This window comes from Mastigoproctus giganteus, chromosome 12 (assembly GCF_048544385.1).
Source record: "Mastigoproctus giganteus isolate SK-2022 chromosome 12, ASM4854438v1, whole genome shotgun sequence".
NCBI classification, from domain to species: Eukaryota; Metazoa; Arthropoda; class Arachnida; order Uropygi; family Thelyphonidae; genus Mastigoproctus; species Mastigoproctus giganteus.
Genome location: NC_143586.1, coordinates 156,753,387 through 156,774,555, shown reverse-complemented (window position 1 = coordinate 156,774,555; position 21,169 = coordinate 156,753,387). Strand labels below are relative to the sequence as shown.

Genomic DNA, 21,169 nt, shown 5'->3' with positions numbered 1-21,169 from the left:
AATATAAGGTGTATGCTTTAACCCATCGGCAATTGACAATTTATATATGTTTGCTAATTAATATTAGAAAGTAGTTTTTTGAGGGCTACAGAATTTGTACGTTTGTTATAATTCTTGGACAAATAAATAAACATACATATTAAGCAAAACAAACAAGTATTTATTAAACAATACAGAAATAACAAATTAAATAAGTTAATTTCATCACAAGGGACGTTTTGAATTTATCTTTCTCTTATCCCAGGCCACCATAGCCAAGTGGTCATGCATGCAGTAAGTGACCCAGGTTCAAGCCCATGACTGCTGAGTACTGTTGTCCCATAGTGTAAACAGAAAACTTATTATTTATTTATTAATATAATAGTTTGGATAGCAGTAATTCCAGATAAATATAATATACCAACTGTGTGGTATCACCCTCAAGGGTTAGTAGGGAATGCAAAAGACATGGGGTTAATTGTGCAACCAGACAAAATTCTCTCAGCAGTGGTGATGGGCTGCTAGGAACAGTTCATGGGGATTTTTTTCCAATGTCATACAGGAATTTTGCCAGCATGGAGATAATTATCCCACTAAGCTCATATAGTGAATTAGTATCTGGTTTGCTGAGGTATATGGATGAGTTTCTCTTCTCAGGGAAAAATCATGGATACATGGTATATTATCAGGATGGGCTGTGCTTGAGTGTGATGTTAGAAGTGGGTCACTCTGTTCTTTGAGATGTGCTGAACACATCTCAAAGAATAGTGACTATAGGAAAAAAGGCTTCTGGAATACCAATTTGAGAATCAGAGCAGATGAAGCTAAAAGAATGGCAAAAGACAATCTGTTGATGACTGAGTATGCAGATAACTGAAAGCATCAAGGGAAGATTTAGAGGGGACAAACTTGGGCATGAAGATTTATTATGCATGTTCGTCCCCAAAATATTGAGAGAATTGTATATTGCTGTGGTTTAAAAGGATGAAAGGTCTAAAACTGGTACTGTGCTCAGTGGGTGAAGGCTGGCTGAAGATGTTTACCATGTGCTGGTAATTTCATCTGGTTAAAACTTGGCCTTGAAAAATGAGTGAGGAGGTGCATTCTGCTTTGGTGAAGATAATTGTGGTTCTGCTCATTGAGCAGAACCACAATTAACAGAATGCATGGAACTTGTGACAGGGCAGTCAGAGGTAGAAAGTCATCAAGAAATAGAGAATATAATGAATAGATAAAGGAAGAAAAGAGTATTCTGGGACTAGTAACCTCTTGGCCAAAGAGACCAGGCATTAATTAATTTATGATGTAGAGGACACACACACACACACACACACACACACACACACACTATAGATTACTTATAAAGGAATCTATAGTGTGTGTGTAGTCGATGCAGTGTAAGCTTTCTTTCTTGTATTATTGCTACTATTAATACTGATATTAATTTTCAATATTTATAAAATTATTCATTTTTTCAAGAATTCATTCAAGTTTGTAGTATGTATTTAGTTTAACACTAGGACCAGTGGCTAGCAAAAATACCTGAAACTGCTGTTGCTGGTCATTTTGATAGATGTCGATAAAATAGACTTAAGTTGTGTTTTCAACATTTTATTATGAACATTGATAATAAAGCAACTGGCAACAGTACATAGTATTGTTCTTATGGCAATAGATGTAAAAGTAATGTTTCTGATAGCAAAAATTTGAACAACATTTTTGTCTAGGAAATAAATTGAAGTTTTAAAAAAAAATTTGTAAAACTTTATAACATGAGTTTTTTTTTTTTTTCAACAATTTCTATACACTACCTGAATACATACATACTTTTTACAGTGCTCATTTCTGTAGTTTTGTTTGCCTTGCATAACCTAATTTGGATTGAGAGGTTTGACATGGCCACTATTGTTACTAGTTTGAGCTGTTACTTTCTGTAAATCTACATTCTTTTCTGACTTCTTCAGCTAGATGCAATATAAAATCTCTTCTGTTCATAACGTTCCTTGTCACTTCTCTATAAATAATGAAAGCAATGATTACTGCAAAATTTAATATATTATAAAAGATGTGAACAGGCAATCTATATGAGCCTGCTTTTGTTGAAAATTTGTTTTTTAGCCATTTGGTCTAAAAAATCAACTCTGCACTTTGTTTCATTGTAATATTGTGTCAGGCTACTTTGCGTCACTACTTATTGCAACACTTGTTTGAAGTGTACTCAAGATTATGGCCTTGAAAAACTTGGCCATATATTTTTATTTGCTTTGACCTCATTTGTCAGAGTGCAATCATCAAGTTTGAAAACTGAAGTGGAATGTAATTTTGCCTTTTTTATGGACATTGGAGCTTCTTTATTGAGCACAATTCAGTTCCCACTATGGTAGTAATTTTTTCGACTAATTTCTTTGCTGATTCAAGACTGGTAAAGAAGTTATCTGTGGTTATATTTCTACATTGATTCAAAAATGGTTCCATTAGTTTTAGGATGACATATTCAGAAATGGTTGACTAGCTGTGTTGCATATTGTTCATCCCCAAGTAAGGAAAGCTGTTTAGCAGATATTTTGAATTTTCAGCTGCCAACCAAAATTTTATACCAAATTTGTCTGTTTTTTTGGCCATATACTGGTGAATTAGCTTTAGTTGAAATAAATTAGCACCATATTTCTGAAGCTAAAACAAATTTATCATTTCCTAGATGCTCCTTCCTTGAAGAATGTATGTTGAATCTTATGAACCACTTAAATTTGTAAAAGTTATGCAGCATTGTATCATAAAAATATTGAAGCTCCCATAGAGTTGACCACAAACTATCCAGTTCTAAATTTCTAACATCATATGTTCTTCAAACTAAAAGTACAGCAATAAAAGCATCATTCCTGAATGGAGGTAGATCAGTTGTCTTCATGCTTAGATTTTAGTGCAGTTTTGTGTTTTATCGCTGAAGGGTCTACAAATAAACAAAACGCACTTACCACAGAATCCATACACAATGCATAAGGAGTCATCTTGTATAAGGAATTTGCCCAGGTTTATCGTGAATTATGTTCCTTTGTAGTGCATGTCCAACTTGAAGGACTACCAGATTTTATAACTTCTCATATGTGCCCAAATTTTCAAATATCTTTGCTGCCCACTAATAGATGCAATTCTTACAATTATGATGCCATGTATTATCAACTAGAGTATCACTTGAAGTAAAAGGATCAGAATTATTATTTTCGCTATTAGATTCTTTTGCCTCTTTCATTAGGATCCAATTGTCACTTTCTTCTTTAAATTCATCTCCACTCCCTCTCTAGACTCATTTTCAGATAGATTTTCTAATTCTTCTAAAAAAAATTAGTCTGGACATTTTTGAATTTGCTCTTGGGTAAGACCATGAGATCACCACATTTTAGTAATGCAATTGAATTAGCACTGTAAAAATTGTTGAAATACCTTTCCTTGTGTAAAGTTTGGCATAGTAGTGACTCTACACAACTTCAGACCTGAAGTGGCATGTGCAGGCATATGCATCTGGGCATGTACTCGCATAAACCACAGGTGATTAGAATCCCAAATGTTGTCACAAGGTAAATAAATGGAAAAAAAAGTTGATTAACTGTATAAAAATTAGCTAATTTTATCAATTTTATAGTCAAATTGAGTGCTTTGGCAGTTTAGGTATAGAACTAAAATTTAAGACAAATGTGTGGTTTTTTTTTTTATTAGTTAATGGAAAGTTAGGAAATGTCATGGATTCACACTTCTGTAGTTAAAAAAAAAAAAAAAGCTTAAACTCCAATTTAAAGTAGACAAATGGCCAAATTGACCATTGCAATGGTTCTAGTTAAGGCAGTTCAGTTGTCTTAAGTTAAAATCATTGTACCATTTATACCTTGTATTAAAAAAAATTAGTCAATTCTAGTACCAATATGGATGTAGAATTTGAGCATGAGACTTTAAATTTGTTTACTTTCAGTTTTAATTTAATATTACCCACCAGATCAATTCAGTAGTCCAGATTCTTATTTTAGCTTAAATGTTGGTGGTTATCACTTTGTGGAGATTATAAGGATCGGTACTGCTGTATTATTCAATAAAAATATTCAAATGCAATTTACAAAAATTTTTTTAGTTTATTACTTAGCAAAAAGCATACTTATTTTATTACACAATTAAGTTTCCTCAAATTCACATCAGTAAAATTAATTTTGTGTGATAAAATTACTGCACTAAATTATGCTACTGGCCCATCTGAGCTTGCCATACATAGTACCAATTACACCTGAATAATCAGGCTACATGCATAAACTTCAAAAAAATGAAATTTTAAAAATTCAGCACCACATTCTATGTCCTGAGGATGTGAGATTTGAGTTTCCTGTACCAAAATTATGGGCTTCCTTCCAGCCTCATTGCAAACAGACAAGAAGTAATCCTAGCCAGAATCGGCCATACTCATTTAACTGATCTGTTCATCTGGTCAGGGAATGACGCTCCCCAGTGTAATCATTGTCATACACCACTAACAGTCAAACACATGCTTCTGGAATATACTCTATACAACGATGCTCAACTAGTGTCATTCAGTTCTCTGGCAAGCTTAAAGGAACCTTTGTTGTTTCGCCATATCATAGGCAAAAATCTAACCTCAATTCTTCTCCTTCCTAAAATGAATAGGACTGTATAGCCATTTCTAACCGCTTCTACATCAACCAACACAGGCAGTATGAACAAGTTTACTAAAGGCAATATGGCCTAAGTAGCCAATGCACTTAAAACCCTAACAACAGCAACAAATTTGAGTATATTCTATAAATTTAGTGCTGAATTCAGGCAGATGCTATAGAACATTCCAAAAAATTGTAACAGAAATAACAGAATTTCTTTAACCCTGAGTTAGGTGCATAAAAAAAATTTGAAAGTCTTCTGTGTGTGCAAAAAAATACGAAAAAATTAACAATAAAAATAATTCAAAATTTTTCGTTTTTTGATGCCACCTGTATTTTCAAATCTTATCTGAACACATGTTCCATATTAAAAATATATTTTTAATTAATTTTTAAACTTGAAATTCCCTTTAGACCTGCAAGTGAGCAAATAGAAATTTAAAAACCCTGCCACTCAGTGTTAACTCTGATTAGATGTCTAATCAGAGTGAACACTGAGTGGCAGGGTTTTTTTGTCACTAACAGCAGTGTTACTGCACAAATATGAAACTCAGTATAAATAATTTCATTCCCATTTCAATGATACAATGCTCCCTGGCTTTGTATCATTGATGTTTCAATGATACAAAGCCAGGGAGCATTACCGATTGGAGGAAAGGATGCAGCAATAAGGTGAATTTAATATAAATAACTGTTCATGGCACATGCATATAATTAGATTTAACTTAATAATGAATTTTTTCTAGTTGTGCAAGCAATAATCAAGATTTCTGGAATTTTTTTTCAGAACATTCAAGGAAAACATTTTCAACAATAGGTATTGTTGAAAATGGGGGTGGATGGGATCTATCCAGTTATATTAAAGGAGGCAGCAAAGGAAGTAAGCAAACCCTTAGCCATAATTATGAGAGCTTCCTTGGACTCAGGGGAGGTACCTACAGACTTGAGATGTGCAAATGTGACCCCAATTCACAAAGGAGGATCAAAGGCTGACACAAGTAATTATAGACCCGTGAGTTTAACTTCTGTTCCAGGAAAATTAAGAGGCACTGGTTAAAGAAGCACTGCAGGATCATCTACACAAGACTTCAGTTATAGCTCGGACACAGCATGGTTTTGTTAAGGGAAAGGCTTGCCTGACCAATTTGATTGGATACTATGATGCAGTCACAAAAGAACTGGATGCATGGAATAACTTTGATATTATATATTTGGATCTTAGAAAGACTTTTGATACTGTTGCACATGGAAGACTGCTGCACAAATTGGAGCAGTGTGGCATTGGAGGCAAATTGCTGCTATGGATAAAGGGATGGTTGAGTGGGAGAAGACAGAGTGGTAATCAATGGACACTGCTCATTGTGGACTAATGTTATTAGTGGAGTCCCTCAGGGTTCAGTGTTGGGTCCATTATTGTTTTCTGTATTTATAAATGATATTGATGATGGTATATCAAGCGTAATGTCCAAGTTTGCAGACGATACGAAGGTTGACAGGGTTGTCAAGGACACTACTGACACTATGCTGCTGCAACAGGATCTGGAAAGGTTGAGCAGATGGGCTGAGAGGTGGCAAATGAAGTTTAACATTGACAAATGTAAAGTACTACATATGGGAAACAGCAACCCCAGAGCAATATATCAACTCAGTGGTACTACACTGACAGTGGTAGAGAATGAAAGGGACCTGGGGGGTGGTTGTGCAGGCAGATATGAAGTTCTCTGAGCAGTGCAGATGGGCTGCAAGAGTAGCTCATGGTGTATTGTCAATGATATAAGAATTTTTCTAGCAGGGATAAGGAGGTGATTATTCCCTTGTATAAGGCAATGGTCAGGCCTAGAGTACTGTATACAGGTCTGGAGGCCTAATTTCAAGAAGCATGTAGAGCTGCTGGAACGAGTACAGAGAAGGGCAACAAGATTAGTGAATGGAACAAAGGGTTGCTCTTACTAAGAAAGGCTTAAGTTTTGCAAATTACAGTGTCTGGAGACTAGGCACCAGCGAGGTGATCTGATAGAGGTGTATAAAGCCTTGAATGGTTTGAGTATGCTCAATGCTGATGGTATTCTTCCTCTTGCTCAGAATAATCACCTGAAAGGGCATAAATTCAAATTGAGGAAAGACAGAAGTAGGATAGACATGCAGAAATTTGCCTTTAGCCAGCGGGTGGTTGGTTGGTGGAACAGACTTCCATCCCTTGTTGTGGAAGTTGATAGCCTAAATAAGTTTAAGGCTCAGCTGGACAGGTATTTCGAACAAACAGAGGGGTGAAGTGGAAGTGGGTTTTTTTTTTTTTGGCTGATTCTGCATAAGCTTGCTTTCTTGCATCAAATGCCTCTACTAATGCTAATGCTATTAGGAGTTTCAGCTGTGTGGACTAAGTAGATAAAGTACAAATTGCTGAAATTTCAGAAATTTGGAAAACAAATTAAATTTTGCTCAATTTCTTCCTGCTTTCTTAATATATTGATTCCACATATCAAACTCTGGTTTTTCCACACCTACTTAAATGCCATGCAAGGCAACATAACAGTTAAATTGTATTATTTTTCATATGCTATTCAACTTGTTATTATTCTACTGAATTTCCTGAATGGCTTGTATGTTCTGTTTGTGATATAGTTTGATATTGTCTGTAGAAGTGTATGTTCACAGGTCTAGATGCATATTGTGTCGATGAAAAAGCTGGAATAACTCAGAAGATAAACTGCTGCTTCCACCTCAGATTGACTACAGTCCCAATTTGAGTAGTTCAAGAATTTCTTCATTCTCTGATAGAATTCAAACCCAGAGCCCTCCAAATGGAAAACAAGTAGCATGGAGGATCCAGCAAATCAACAAAAGAATCTATAATTTTTTGATACAATATACTGATACCTCATGACCTGACCCGTCTCAATACATATTCAATAGATCTAAGGGCTGTTTTTGTTTGTTTGTTATTTGGTTTTTAGGAGCATTAGCAGCTAAGGCCATATTGCTCCGGGATATGCGGTGGTCATTCCCTGACCTTTCCGCATCTTCCGTATTTGGTGGTGACGGGCTCGAACCCGGTCTAATCAAGAAGCTTGTGCTACGCACTGCTGCTGCTGCTGCTCCTTCCCACCTGGCTACGGAGGCGCGATCTAAGAGCTTGGTATTCTCAGAATCAAAATATAGGTTTGCATATACCTACTGCAACAGTATTACATACAACACATATACAAGGGGTGTTTCAAAAATGTAGCCTGAGTATGAAGTGTTCATTAAAGAACCTGTATACATTTCAGTATAGTCCCCTTTGGAGTCTGTTTTTGCTACTGATGCTGTCATGTGTTGATTCCAACAGCAAAGAAAGGTGGGTTTTCCCCTCTCTCTCTCTCTCTCTCTCTCTCTCTCTCTCTCTCTCTCTCTCTCTCTCTTGGGCATCCAAGAATGCATCAACTACAGCAATGATGTCACTGTCAGTAGGAAAATGAATGCCATCCAGATATTGTTTCAATTTAGGAAATAGGCAAATGAAGGAAATGACTTGGCCATTCTTTAGAATGGGAGAGGAGCTGTTTCCACTGTGTACTGCTCCTTTGTCTCTGGCTGAAAGTGATACATCCATCTCTTTTATGGTCATAAATCTTGCAAAGAAATTCATCAGCTGGATTCTCTTGAAAATGATGCAAATGTTTACTTAACACCTCTGGTGCATTTTAGATCTGCTGTCAACAACTTTGGGACCCCATTATGCTGACTCCTTTTTCATAGCAAGAGCCTCTGTGGTACACTCATTCAGATGAGATGCCTAAAATGCAGGCAGTTATACCAAACTGTCACTCATTGATCACTCATCACCAGATCATGCGCAGTGGATCCAACTACTTCTGGAGTGATAGATGCTGCAGATCTTCTACAATGTAGGTCATCTTCCAGACTCTCTCTCTCTCTCTCTCTATTATTTAAATTTTGCTGCCCACTTCTCAACCATAGAATAGGAAGGGGCATTCTCCTCAAATGTAACCATATCCTCATGAATTTCCTTTAGCATTAATCCTTTTTATTCCCAAATATTCAGTGACTGCATGGTGACAGATTTTGTCCATCTGTCCTCATTAATTTTTCATTCATTCTTTCTTCATTCATCTTGAAGCCAACTTTGACTTCAGGACCTATAATTGAAAAAAGATGATATTGAAACTGCATGAAACTTGGTGGGTTACTATTTTTCAGTCCATTTTTATGAGCTTTAATTTTTTACCTAAAGGCCATAGCATTTATGAAACACATTTTGCACCTTGGTAGCTAGTATTGCCAAGTTACTAATTTCTTTGTATAATTTGCCTTTAAAATAGTGCTTCTCATAATATTTGATGGAAATATTTAACTAGAAATTTAAGTGGAAAAAGTAGTTATAAATGGGCAATGCTTCATATAGTCTTTAGTTATATTGAGGTGGGCAGTATTGTTAAGAGAGCTAGGTTTTCTACATCAAGACAGACAAATTATACAACTGATCCAAAAATTGGCAGTGAAGATTTAATGTTAGTAAATGCAAGGTTTTTCATATGGATCACAGTAATCCCAGGTGGGTTGGGAGTGTATACCAGTACTGTTGAAGATAATTTTAATAGCAAAGTTAATGATAATTATCCCACCATACATATCAGTGGTCACATCACACCTTTTGAGTACTGTATGAGTCTGGATGCCATTTTCAGGAAAGATGTTAACTTTTATGAACGTGTACAAAGGAAGCAACAAAACTAACTGTAGATTTCAAAGATATTCTTAAACCAGTAGCATTTGCACAGGACTTGACAAGTGCTTTTTGAAAATCTGTTGTGAATTAATTAATGATTAAAAATCTGAATTTCTTCTACCTTCCTAAATATACTCCAACTTTAATTTGAGATGGTTTGGAAGTGAAAAGTTTTCTTGAAATTATAAATGCAAAGAACTATTAGGTGCTATTTGACTAGTTACTTTTTTTAATATTAAAAATTAAAAAATTGCACACAATAAGTAATGCAATTCATTAAGAAAAGAAAAACAAGGTACCACAGGCAGAATTTTAAAAAATAAAAACCTTTTTCTGGAAAAAAAAAAAGTGGTGTTTACTGGATTCCACACAGTTGTGGAATCTAGTGTACTGCTAGCAGGTTAAGGAAAAAGAGTCCACTTCTGCAGGCTACAAAGTTTGGAGGCTAGGAATCAGCATAGGGATCTGAGTTGAGGTATTAAAGTTTTTAAAGAAGTTAAAAAAAAAACTTAATGAAGGGCCTTTTCTTTTTCTAGGATGATGCAAACAAGGAGACATTCAAGGAAAGATGTGAAGAAGAGAAATTAAAAATTTGCCTTAGTCAAAGTGCATTTAGCTTTTGGAACAAGTTGCTACCTAGGTTTGCAAAAATTGCATGTAGATTTAATGTGGTGGTGATGGGATACCTGTTAAGTGATTTTGTTTGTTTTCATACAGAAAGTGAACCCATCAGGTGCCCTGCCACTGTCTTTAACTATTTCGCTTTTGCTCAAAGTGTGGCACGGTACCGGACAAGCCCTGACATTGTTCATTTAAAGTTTCAGGTTGTTTTTCAAAACTTTATTGTCTTTACATAGTAAAAATGATAACAAGAAACCAGATTTTTCTCTCAAAATGACCACTGCTTTGCAAGAAGTAACATACATAATTTCAAATTTTATGCCTGTGAAGGGTGCCAAATTTGAAATAAACCTGACAACAAAAGTAACTATAGTATCATATATGCAGTCAGACCTCTCTTTAATGAACTTTCGGATAGTGAATTTTTCTGTGTAGCGAACTTTTTTTTTTTATTTTCCCTTGTTTGTTACATTGAAAATAGTTTCTGTATAAAGAAGAATTTCCATATAACGAACTGATTTCAAGAGACCTGGGTGTACATTGTTCGCATCTTTGTCCTTTGGTGCACAATAGCTTTAGATGCTGATGTGCCATAAAACTCCTAATAACCAACCAACCTTTGTCCTTCAGGCAGTAAAGCTGATGCTGTAAAAAGCAAGGATTAACAGCTAAAGGGATTAATTCCACGAATTAAGAGCTAAAACATTCTACAATTTAAAGTCAGTAAAACACTGCAGGAGGGGAAACTGGCCAGCCACAAAAAATGGCCATTTCTGTGGCCAATCAAAGAAAAAGATGGAAGATTTTGGGAGAGACCTATGCCCAGCAATGGCTAAAAAGAACTTAAAAAAAAACTTAAAAAAAAAAGTGTGAACACAGACTGCTGTCTGTGTTCACAGCCATTGGCAAAGATTAAGGCATATTTCTGACATGGACATTGCATCTTGTCAACCTGTTTTCTACTGCAAGCTTCCTATTAGAGAATTAGGAGAGAGTGGTTTCCTTTATATCAGAAATTCATCTCTTATTTCAAGGAAATGAGTCATCCACACTTTGGCTAAATTTCACATGTTTCTGTTTATATGGTAAGTACAAGTGGTCCCAGAATCGATTTTGTTTTAGCTGCTGTGCAAGTAACCTTCTGTGTCTAAGAGAAAATCCTTGGGATAGTGTGAAAAAGTGCTTACTACTGTAGATTGGTTTTAAAAAAATAAAATAAAATAAATAAATTGCTTTAAAACTTGGTATTCCTGCCAATAGTGTGTTAACCATTCTGAAAAACTGTTTCGATTTTGAAACTCTTTGAGGAAACAGGACCCAGTTGGAAGTGTGTGAAATTATGCCTTTGTGAATATGTAGATGAAGCAGTTTTTAAGTGATGAAGTTGATTCTAGACCAAAACAATGCCGATATCAGGGCCATTAATAAAAGAAAAGGCTATGGGAGTATGCATCTTTTCTGAGGCATAAAACATTCCAAGCCAGTTCTGGTTGACTGGACAAATTTAAAGAACACCATGTTTACTTTAAAAAGTATTTCTGATGAAAGTGGAGTTGCAATTGAAGAAGACTATATCCATTGGAAAGAAACAGTTTAGAAAAAAAAAAAATAATGGGCTATGAGCCCAAAGACATTTAACATTTATGAAAATTTTCTATTTTTTAAATGGTTGCTGAACAAGAACTGACTTTTAAAGGTTATAAATGTTTAGGTGGTAAAAATAGTAAGGAGAGAACTATACTCTAATAGTAAGGAGAGAATTTCATTACTGATCATATTAGTGCAGATATGGCTGGTAATGAAAACTGAAGCTTTTGGTAATAAGCAAAAGTAAACAACCCTGATGTTTCAAAGGTGTAAAGTCATTAGAGTCGGACTACAACAAAATCTTGGATGACAAGTGAAATATTTGAGCAGTGAATTTTAAATTTCGATAGAAAGATGACAAAAAAAAAACAGAATCACGTTGATTGTTGACAACCGCCCTGCCCACCTTCAATTGGAAATTTTCAAAATTTCCAATTGAAGTTTTTGATCATTGATGTTTTCTTCTTTCTGATACCTTGTCTAAACTGCAGCCAAGGATTTGAAAATGAAAAAATTATACTGAGAATAGAAACCAACCAACCTATAGATTCTGTTTATAGATTTGCAGATATGCATATCAGAGTTTGCAAAAGTATGGAGTCAAGATGTGATGGAAACAATGAATAACAATTGTTTTGTTACAATGCTAATTAACAGTGAACTACTACAAGATGTTGAGTAATCTTGGGAAGAGTTCCAAGTGAGGTTTGATCAGTGGAGAAATTTTTCTTGAGGAATTTTTAGGAGTTGATAATGTTATAGTAGCTGAATATCTGAGTGACTCCAACATTTTGGAGTGTGTTTAAAGAACTAATGACAATATCAACAATGAGTTAAACCTTCCAAACAAGAAATGTTGAGAGCATTTGAAACTTTGCATAGAGAGGCCTTCAGTGGGAAGAAAATGTAACTTAGCATCAGAAAAGGCACATGATGCAAGAAAGAAAGCTTATATAGCATTAGCCAAAAAAAACCTCATTTCACCCATCCACTCGCTCCAAATGTCTGTCTAGTTCTGCATTGAATCTACTTAAGCTATCAATTTCTACAATGACAGATGGAAGCTTGTTCCAGCAATCAACCACCTGCTGGCTAAAGGCAAACTTCCACACATCTATTCTACAACTGTCTTTCCTAAGTCTTTCAGATTATTCTGAGCAAGAGGAAGAATCCCATCAGCATACTCAAACCATTCATGGATTTATTGAAACTTATAAAATAAGTTTTTAATCCATTAAAGAGATGAAATATTCGCATTGTTCAAGACAAATAAAAAAAAAATCCAAGTTTTTCCCAAAAATTAAACAAATGGGGTGCTGTTACTTCCTAGTTAATGAGGAATAAAAAAATGTTTGTAAATTTTTAGTAAAATAAAACTAAGAGAGACTTAATTTTATTTCTCTTTTTTCTTATTTATATTATTATTAATTATATTTATTTTATTTTTTTTTTTTGACAGCAGATTAGCATTAGTAGAGGCATACGATGCAAGAAAGCAAGCTTATGCAGCATCAGCCAAAAAAAAAAAAAAAAAAAACTCCCATTTCACCCCTCCATTCGTTCCAAATACTTGTCTCCAACTCAGCCTTAAATTTGTTTAGGCTATCAACTTCCACAACAAAGGATGGAAGTCTGTTCCACCAACCAACTACCCACTGGCTAAAGACAAACTTCCACACATCTATCCTACACCTGTCTTTCCTCAATTTGAATTTATGCCCTCTCAGGTGATTATTCTGAGCAAGAGGAAGAATCCCATCAACATTAAGTTTGCTCAAACCTTTCAAGGTCTTATACAACTCAATATGATCACCTCGGAGGTGCTTAGTCTCTAGAAGCTGCAATTTGACGAACTTAAGCCTTTCTTGGTAACAGCAACACTTTGATCCACTCACCAATCTCATTGCCCTTCTCTTTACTTGTTCCAACAGCTCTACATCCTTTCCTAAAATTAGGCCTCCAGACCTGTATACAGTACTCAAGGTGTGGCCTGACCATTGCCCTTATACGAGGGGACAATCACCTTTTTTCTGGCTAGCAAAATTCCTGTATATCATTGACAAGCCACCATGAGCTACTCTAGCAGACCATCTGCACTGCTCAGAAAACTTCATATCTGCCTGAACAATTACCCCCAGGTCCTTTTCGTTCTTCACCACTGTCAGTGTAGTACCACAGAGTTGATATGTTACTCTGTGGTTACTGCTTCCCATATGTAGTACTTTACATTGGTCAATGTTAAACTTCATTTGCCACCTCTCAGCCCATCTGCTCAACTTTTCTAGATCCTGTTGCAACAGCGTACTGTCATTGGTGTCCGTAACAACCCTACTAACTTTCGTATTGTCTGCAAACTTGGACATTAAGCTTGCTATACCATCATCAATATCATTTATAAATACAGAAAACAACAATGGACCCAACACTGAACCCTGAGGGACTCCACTAATAACATTAGTCCACGATGAGCAGGGTCCATTGATTACCACTTTGTCTTCTCCAACTCAACCATCCCTTTATCTATAGCAGCAATTTGACACTAACATAAGCTGTGCAAGCCACATTTATGCCATGGGTCAGCCACTCCTGGGATAGCAGATAAATTTAAACTCAAAATTCTATTAATTGAACAAGATATTTTTTAAATGATTTAACTTTGCACTATTGGAAAGGTAAGCTTGTCTCTTAATAACTTAATTTCTTTTTCAGAAGTTCCCTGTCCACTTGGTGATTTTAAATGTAGAAATGGCCGTTGCATTGTCATTTCCTGGAGGTGCGATTTTATAGATGATTGTGGTGATCGTTCTGATGAAGAAAATTGTAGTAAGGTTACATACTCTTATTTTTGCTTACATATATAACTGGAGTAGAATTTCTATTTTCAAGTTTGTTGTTAATGTTTATTGTTGATAATCTGCAAAGAAGGTATCATACTTTACCAGTCTTAGATCAGTTGCTTGACCCTCTTTTGTTTGCTTTGCCGAAATATATTGCATAAAGTTCCTTGGCCATTCATTTGTGCCACAATAAATAAGGTATGGAAGCTGAATTAAAAAAACTTCTTGCCAGATATTTTGTGTCTGAAAGAAGGGGAGAATTATATGGAGAGTTTCATTACTATAATTAGTTTGTAGATTAATTGAACCAGTTATAGACTTTCTATAACTGGTTTATTAATCCAATGATTACAGTGTTTCTGAACATGTAATCGGTGTTTGCAAGCAATTTCTCGGATACACGACTATATGATAAATGAAGAGAATGACATACATTTCACAAATGTCAAATCTGGAAGAAATGTCTGTTCATTAACACAAGTGACAGACTTTTTGGGCCACAAAGGTTTGAGGCACCATCAATTCCCTTATAAACACAATTAGTATCAAACACTTGATACCTTGAGCATTTTAATTTCTCTGGCTTTAGTGCGTGCGCTCTCTCTCTCTCTCTCTCTCTCTCTCTCTCTCTCTCCCCCACCTGCCATATTGGTCAATTACCTTGTTGATTATCAAAGATATTAAGATATTTACTAATGATATTAAGAGTAGGAGACCGGCAGAATTAACAAGTACAAGTCACTGTTGGAAAAAAGCTGTGAATTAGGGTTGAATTTGAAAGTGTCTGCAATTCTGCCCAGACACCACAGGAGGGAGTATATGATGAGAGCTTTGTTGATCAATTCGGCCCTGGAAAGATTGTGCAAGGCTCAAGAAGTAATTTTTTCCAGCCTGGTCTGTACTTTTTAACAGGAGAGATTGCTTCTACAGGGTTGGAATACACTTAAATAGAAAGGGTGCAAGAATATTTGCTGATGCTATCGAGGCAGTGTTAGGTGGGTCGGAAAACTGCTAGCTTGGGGGGATAAAAGGACTAATAGATTAACAGTAGCCACTGGCAGAGGTGAAAGTGATTCTTGCATTGCTTCTATTGGAATGAACAGCAGCCTGGAAAACAATATGCAGGATATTTCAGACTGCTGGGAGTCCTTGCAGTACAAGGAAACACATGGGTTGTGTTTAGGGTGGCTAGGAATAGAAATAGGTGCATGTATGCTTGCGTGTACACCAATGCTAGGAGTTTGGTAAATAAATTTGAGTAAATTTGAGTTTGGTAAATAAAGATATTGTTGGGATATCAGAGACATGGTGTTACACAGATATAAGGAATGCAGAACTGGAATTTGGGGAGTACAATGTGTACAGATAGGAAGGGAGGAGGAGGGGTTATGCTATTAGTTAAGAAGCTCCAAATCCAAGGAAGTGAAGCCAGTCAACATTGCTGGACAGTGCAGTGTCAAGTCAGTTTGGTGTGACATAAGCATTGGGAGATCAAAATTGAGAGTAGGAGTGTGCTATAGGCCTAATGACACTGATGAGTATAATAAGAAACTGTACAGGGAAATAGAGTGGGCCAGTAAATCAGTCTTATAATGGGAATTTTAATTTCCCAGATATTTACTGGAATTTGTGGGTTGGTCACTCACACACTAGCAAGGCTTTTGTGGATTTATTGGATGATTGTTTTCTACATCAGCATGTTTGGGAGGCAACTAGACAGTAATACTCTTGATCTGATTATCAGTACTGATTCTTCATGCATTAAGAATCTGCAGATAAAAGAAGCACTAGGTGGCAGTGATCACAGTGTGCTGAAGTGGGATTTACTCAAAGAGGTAACTACCATGAGGGCTAAAGGGAAGGGTTTTTGCTTTCATAAACGCAACTACAACGGTATGAGACAGTATTTAAATTCTATACAGTGGGACTAGCTGACAATGTTACCAACAGCAAATTCAAAATGGGAAGCATTCAAAGAACTTATCTTGGAAGCTTATAGGCTTTACATACCAACTAAGAAATATTGTTCAAGGTTTAGGCCTAAATGGATGTCAGATGAACTAATGAGACATATGGCAGAGAAGAAAAATGCATGGGATACATAAATTAACATGTGACACAGAAGCCTATGATAGATATAAGCTGGTCTTTAACCAAGTTACAAAGGAGGTTAGGCAGGCGAAGGCAGATTACGAGTAATCTTTGGCAAAGGATGCAAAGAAAAACATCAAAGAGTTCTTTACTTATGTAAAATCTAGAAAGAAGGGGATGAATCAGATTGGTCCTCTTGATATCGATGGTTCAACTGTTGATGATCCTGCTCAGGTAGCTAACAAACTAAATGAATATTTTGCATCTACATTCACACATGAGGAGTTATTCAGTGAGGGGAATGCCAGAAGTGTATTCAACTCTGGCAGTAAGCTAGATAATTGTGTAATAACTGAGAGTAGAGTGGAGGAGAAATTGTTGAAGATAAACACAAGAAAGGCACCTGGGATGGATAGGATCTATCCAGTGATATTAAAGGAGGCAGCAAAGGAAGTAAGCAAACCCTTAGCCATATTTATGAGAGCTTTCTTGGACTCGGGAGGTATCCATAGACTGGAGAGTTGCAAATGTGACCCCAATTCAGAAAGGAAGATCAAAGGCTGACACAAGTAATTATAAACCTGTGAGTTTAACTTCTGTTCCAGGAAAATTAATGGAGGCACTGATTAAAGAAACACTGCAGGATCATCTAGACAAGACTTCAGTTATAGCTCGGACACAGCATGGTTTTGTTACGGGAAAGTCTTGCCTGACCAATTTGATTGGATACTATGATGCAGTCACAAAAGAACTGGATGCAGGGAATAACTTTGATATTATATATTTGGATCTTAGAAAGGCTTTTGATACTGTTGTATATGGAAGACTGCTGCACAAATTGGATCAGTGTGGCATTGGAGGCAAATTGCTGCTATGGATAAAGGGATGGTTGAGGGGGAGAAGTCAGTGATAATCGATGGACACTGCTCATTGTGGACTAATGTTATTAGTGTAGTCCCTCAGGGTTCAGTTTTGGGTCCATTGATTTCTGTTATAAATGATATTGATGATGGTATATCAAGCTTAATGTCCAAGTTTGCAGACAATACAAAGGTTGGCAGGAATGTTAAGGATACTACTGATGCTATGCTGCTGCAACAGGATGGAAAGGTTGAGCAGATGGGCTGAGAAGTGGCAAATGAAGTTTAACATTGACAAATGTAATGTATAAGGCAATGGTCAGGCCACGCCTTGAGTACTGTGTACAGGTGGGATCCTTCTGATGGGAATTCTGATGGGATCCTTCCACTTGTTCAGATTACGAACCTAAGGGGGCATAAATTCAAATTACGAAAGGACAGATGTAGAACAGATGTGCAGAAATTTGCCTTTAGCCAGCGGGTGGTTAATTGCTGGAACAAACTTCCATCTCTCATTGTGGAAGTTGATAGGTTGAATAAATTTGAGGAACTGGATGGCATTTGGAGGGAATGGGTGTGTGTGTTTTTTTTTTTTTTTTTTTGGCTGATGCTGCATAAGCTCATACATTTGCTTCCTTGCATCACATGCCACTACTACTACTACATATTTTAAACAGCAACCCCAGATCAACGTATCAACTCTGTGGTACTACACTAACGGTGGTATAGAATGAAAAGGACCTGGGGGGGTAATTGTGCAGGCAGATATGAAGTTCTCTGAGCAGTGCAGATGGCCTGCAAGAGTAGCTTGTCAATGATATACAGGAATTTTTCTAGCAGGGATAAGGAGGTGATTATTCCCTTGTATAAGGCAATGGTCAGGCCACACCTTGAGTACTGTATACAGATCTGGAGGCCTCATTTCAAGAAGGATGTAGAGCTGCTGGAATGAGTACAGAGAAGGGCAACAAGATTAGTGAATGGAACAAAGGGTTGCTCTGACGAAGAAAGGCTTAAGTTTTGCAAATTACAGTGTCTGGAGACTAGGCACCGGCAAGGTGATCTGATAGAGGTGTATAAAGCCTTGAATGGTTTGAGCATGCTAAATGCCGATGGGATTCTTCCTCTTACTCAGAATAATCACCTGTGAGGGCATAAATTGAGATTGAGGAAAAACAGTTGTAGGATAGATGAGTGGAAATTTGCCTTTAGCCAGTGGGTAGTTGGTTGGTGGAACAGACTTCCATCCCTTGTTGTGGAAGTTGATAGCCAAAATAAACTTAAGGCTCAGCTGAACAGGTATTTCAAACGAACGGAGCGGTGAAATCGAAGTGGTGTTTTTTTTTTTTTTTTTGGCTGATGCTGCATAAGCTTGCTTTCTTGTATCATATGCCTCTACTAATGCTAAAAAGATGCTGCCTGTGTAGAAATCACTTCCTCTTTGATAAAGAGAAAAGGATCCCTTTCTTTTTTTCCCCTTTCAGCAATAAAGGAGAGATTGCTTTTTTTTTTGCAATGTAATGCACTTAGTTCAGTGCAGGTACTAACAATCAGCATTTGAACCAGAGGACACTTCTTTATTGAATTACTTCACTTAAATTATTAACATACTATATTCAAAAATTCCATTCTAAAAAAAAACTACTACAGTTAGTCCTTGTATAACACATGTTTTCACTACATGAATTCGATCATACACAATTCATAAATAGGGGAACGATATCTTATATAACACGAACCGAATTCGCTTATGCACGATTCGCCTTTGTGTTTACAAGAAATGGCAGTCGAACGCGGAATCGCCACAACCGAACGCAACACGATAGGAATGAAGAGAAGATTCTGAAAATGTATGTTTCTTATATCAGTGAAGGGGAAACTCATTTCACCAAAATAACATAAAAACCAACACAATTCCAGCTATCGGTATAATCGCAAATGCAATTAGATCGAGTTTACTACCAGTTTATAACAGATTCCACTAGCAGGAATGCAACTGGAAATTCTTTTATGGTAGTAACCCCTAGAAATGTGCTTTAGTAAAATGTGAGGTGTTAATCTCTGCCTTTACGGTGTTGTTTATTCAGTTGCTACAGGCACCCAGCTTTGTTAATGTGTATCAAGCGTGACTCCTCATTTTGTAATTGTGCTTTATTCCCTAAAAATGAGTAAAATACTTAAAAGGTGTGAAAAGAAAGCGTCCTGGTGAAGACACTGCAGATTCACAGAGAAAAACAAAAGCAATATCGATAAACAGAGACAGACTGGGTCAAAAATTCTTAACAGGAAAAATTTGTAGTGACCTCATACTAGCGTTTATGGCCAAAATCACACCGGCCTCCGGCCCACTGGGGTTTCCCCGGTAAGGCTTATGGCCAGTCCGTCTCTGTCGATAGAGAAAAAATATGAAATTGTGAAACGCTTTAAGCAAAATGAAAGCCCATGTGATATTGCACTTGCTACAGACCTAAATGAGGCAATGCAGAGAATTACAAAGAATGCAGAGAAAATAAAAACTTTCATAGCAGGAACAACTCAAAGTAATTAAAATCCATCAGATTAAGACACAAAATATTGGAAGGGATGGAACGGCTGTCATCTGTTTGGATAGAAAATCAAACAAAAATTTGCTTACGATAGAAGCAAAAGCATTAGCAATATTTTATTACGTAATAGTCATAATAAAATAATTAAGTAATTAAAATGCTTACGTATTTTATTACGTATAATAATAAATAATCGTAATAAAATACGTAAGTATTTTATTACGATTATTTATTGTGTTTGGTAATCTTTTGGTTACAAATGTGTGTTCAAACTTGGTTGGTCGGCACCTAACCCTATTTTTCCCATAGGGCCTGTTGTTTATATTGCACGATTTTGCATTGCACGAGGGTTTCTAGGAACACAACTATCGTGCTATACGAGGACTGACTGTACTTAGTTACATCTTATTTATTTTTTTACTTTCTAAAAACATTTTCAAATTTGAATGAGTAGTAATTGAACTTATTTTTCTTGAGCTTTGAAAAGCTTCTGTTTCTGCATTACTATTTTGGAATAATGGGCATGCACAATATATGGTGCATGCAAAATGAATGCAACCAGGCTTAATAAACTTTATCAAACAAACAAAGTATAGAGTAAATATTTACTCTTTGGAACAGTGACAACTAAACCTTGTGTTCAAGAACTTGTACACAGTGCATTTTTTTTGTTTTGCATTTTGTACAAAATACAGATCTGGGGTTTGAGCCCGTGACACCAAATACGGAGGATGCGAAAAGGTCATGGAATGACCACTGCATATCCCCAGAGCAATATAGCATTAGTTGCTAATGCTCCTAAAAAAACCATATAACAAACAATAATAACAAAATTCAGATGTATTTTATACAACAAGAACTTCTAAGAAATAGCAACTGATATTTGGAAAGCACTCCAAATGTTAAGTATTGTATTTTGCATCTTCTGATATGAGAATTGACGAGCATAACCTAAGAGAAGAGCCTCCGTAGCCAGGTGGGAAGGAGCAGCAGTGCGTAGCACACGCTTCTTGATTAGACCGGGGTTCAAGCCCGTCACCACCAAATACGATGCGGAAAGGTCAGGGAATGACCACCGCATATCCCGGAGCAATATGGCCTTAGTTGCTAATGCTCCTAAAAAAAAAAAAAACTAAAACTAAACTAAAAAAAACCTAAGAGAAGAACATATTTGAAGGGTAAAATAAAAGGAACGGTTTGCTTGAATGTAATTAACATAATTTATTAAAGTTTTGCAATGAACAATTAAGAAAAGGAAGAGATC

General features: G+C 36.2%; 1 protein-coding gene across 1 annotated transcript in view; it reads left to right on the top strand.

The window, feature by feature from the left end:
* LOC150077534 (low-density lipoprotein receptor-related protein 2-like) overlaps positions 1–21,169 on the top strand; it is a 496,886-nt gene that overhangs the window by 265,817 nt on the left and 209,900 nt on the right. Inside the window, exon 19 of the mRNA XM_090385933.1 lies at positions 14,281–14,394. Coding sequence (XP_090242059.1) covers positions 14,281–14,394 — 114 coding nt within the window. The remainder of the gene's footprint in view (positions 1–14,280; positions 14,395–21,169) is intronic.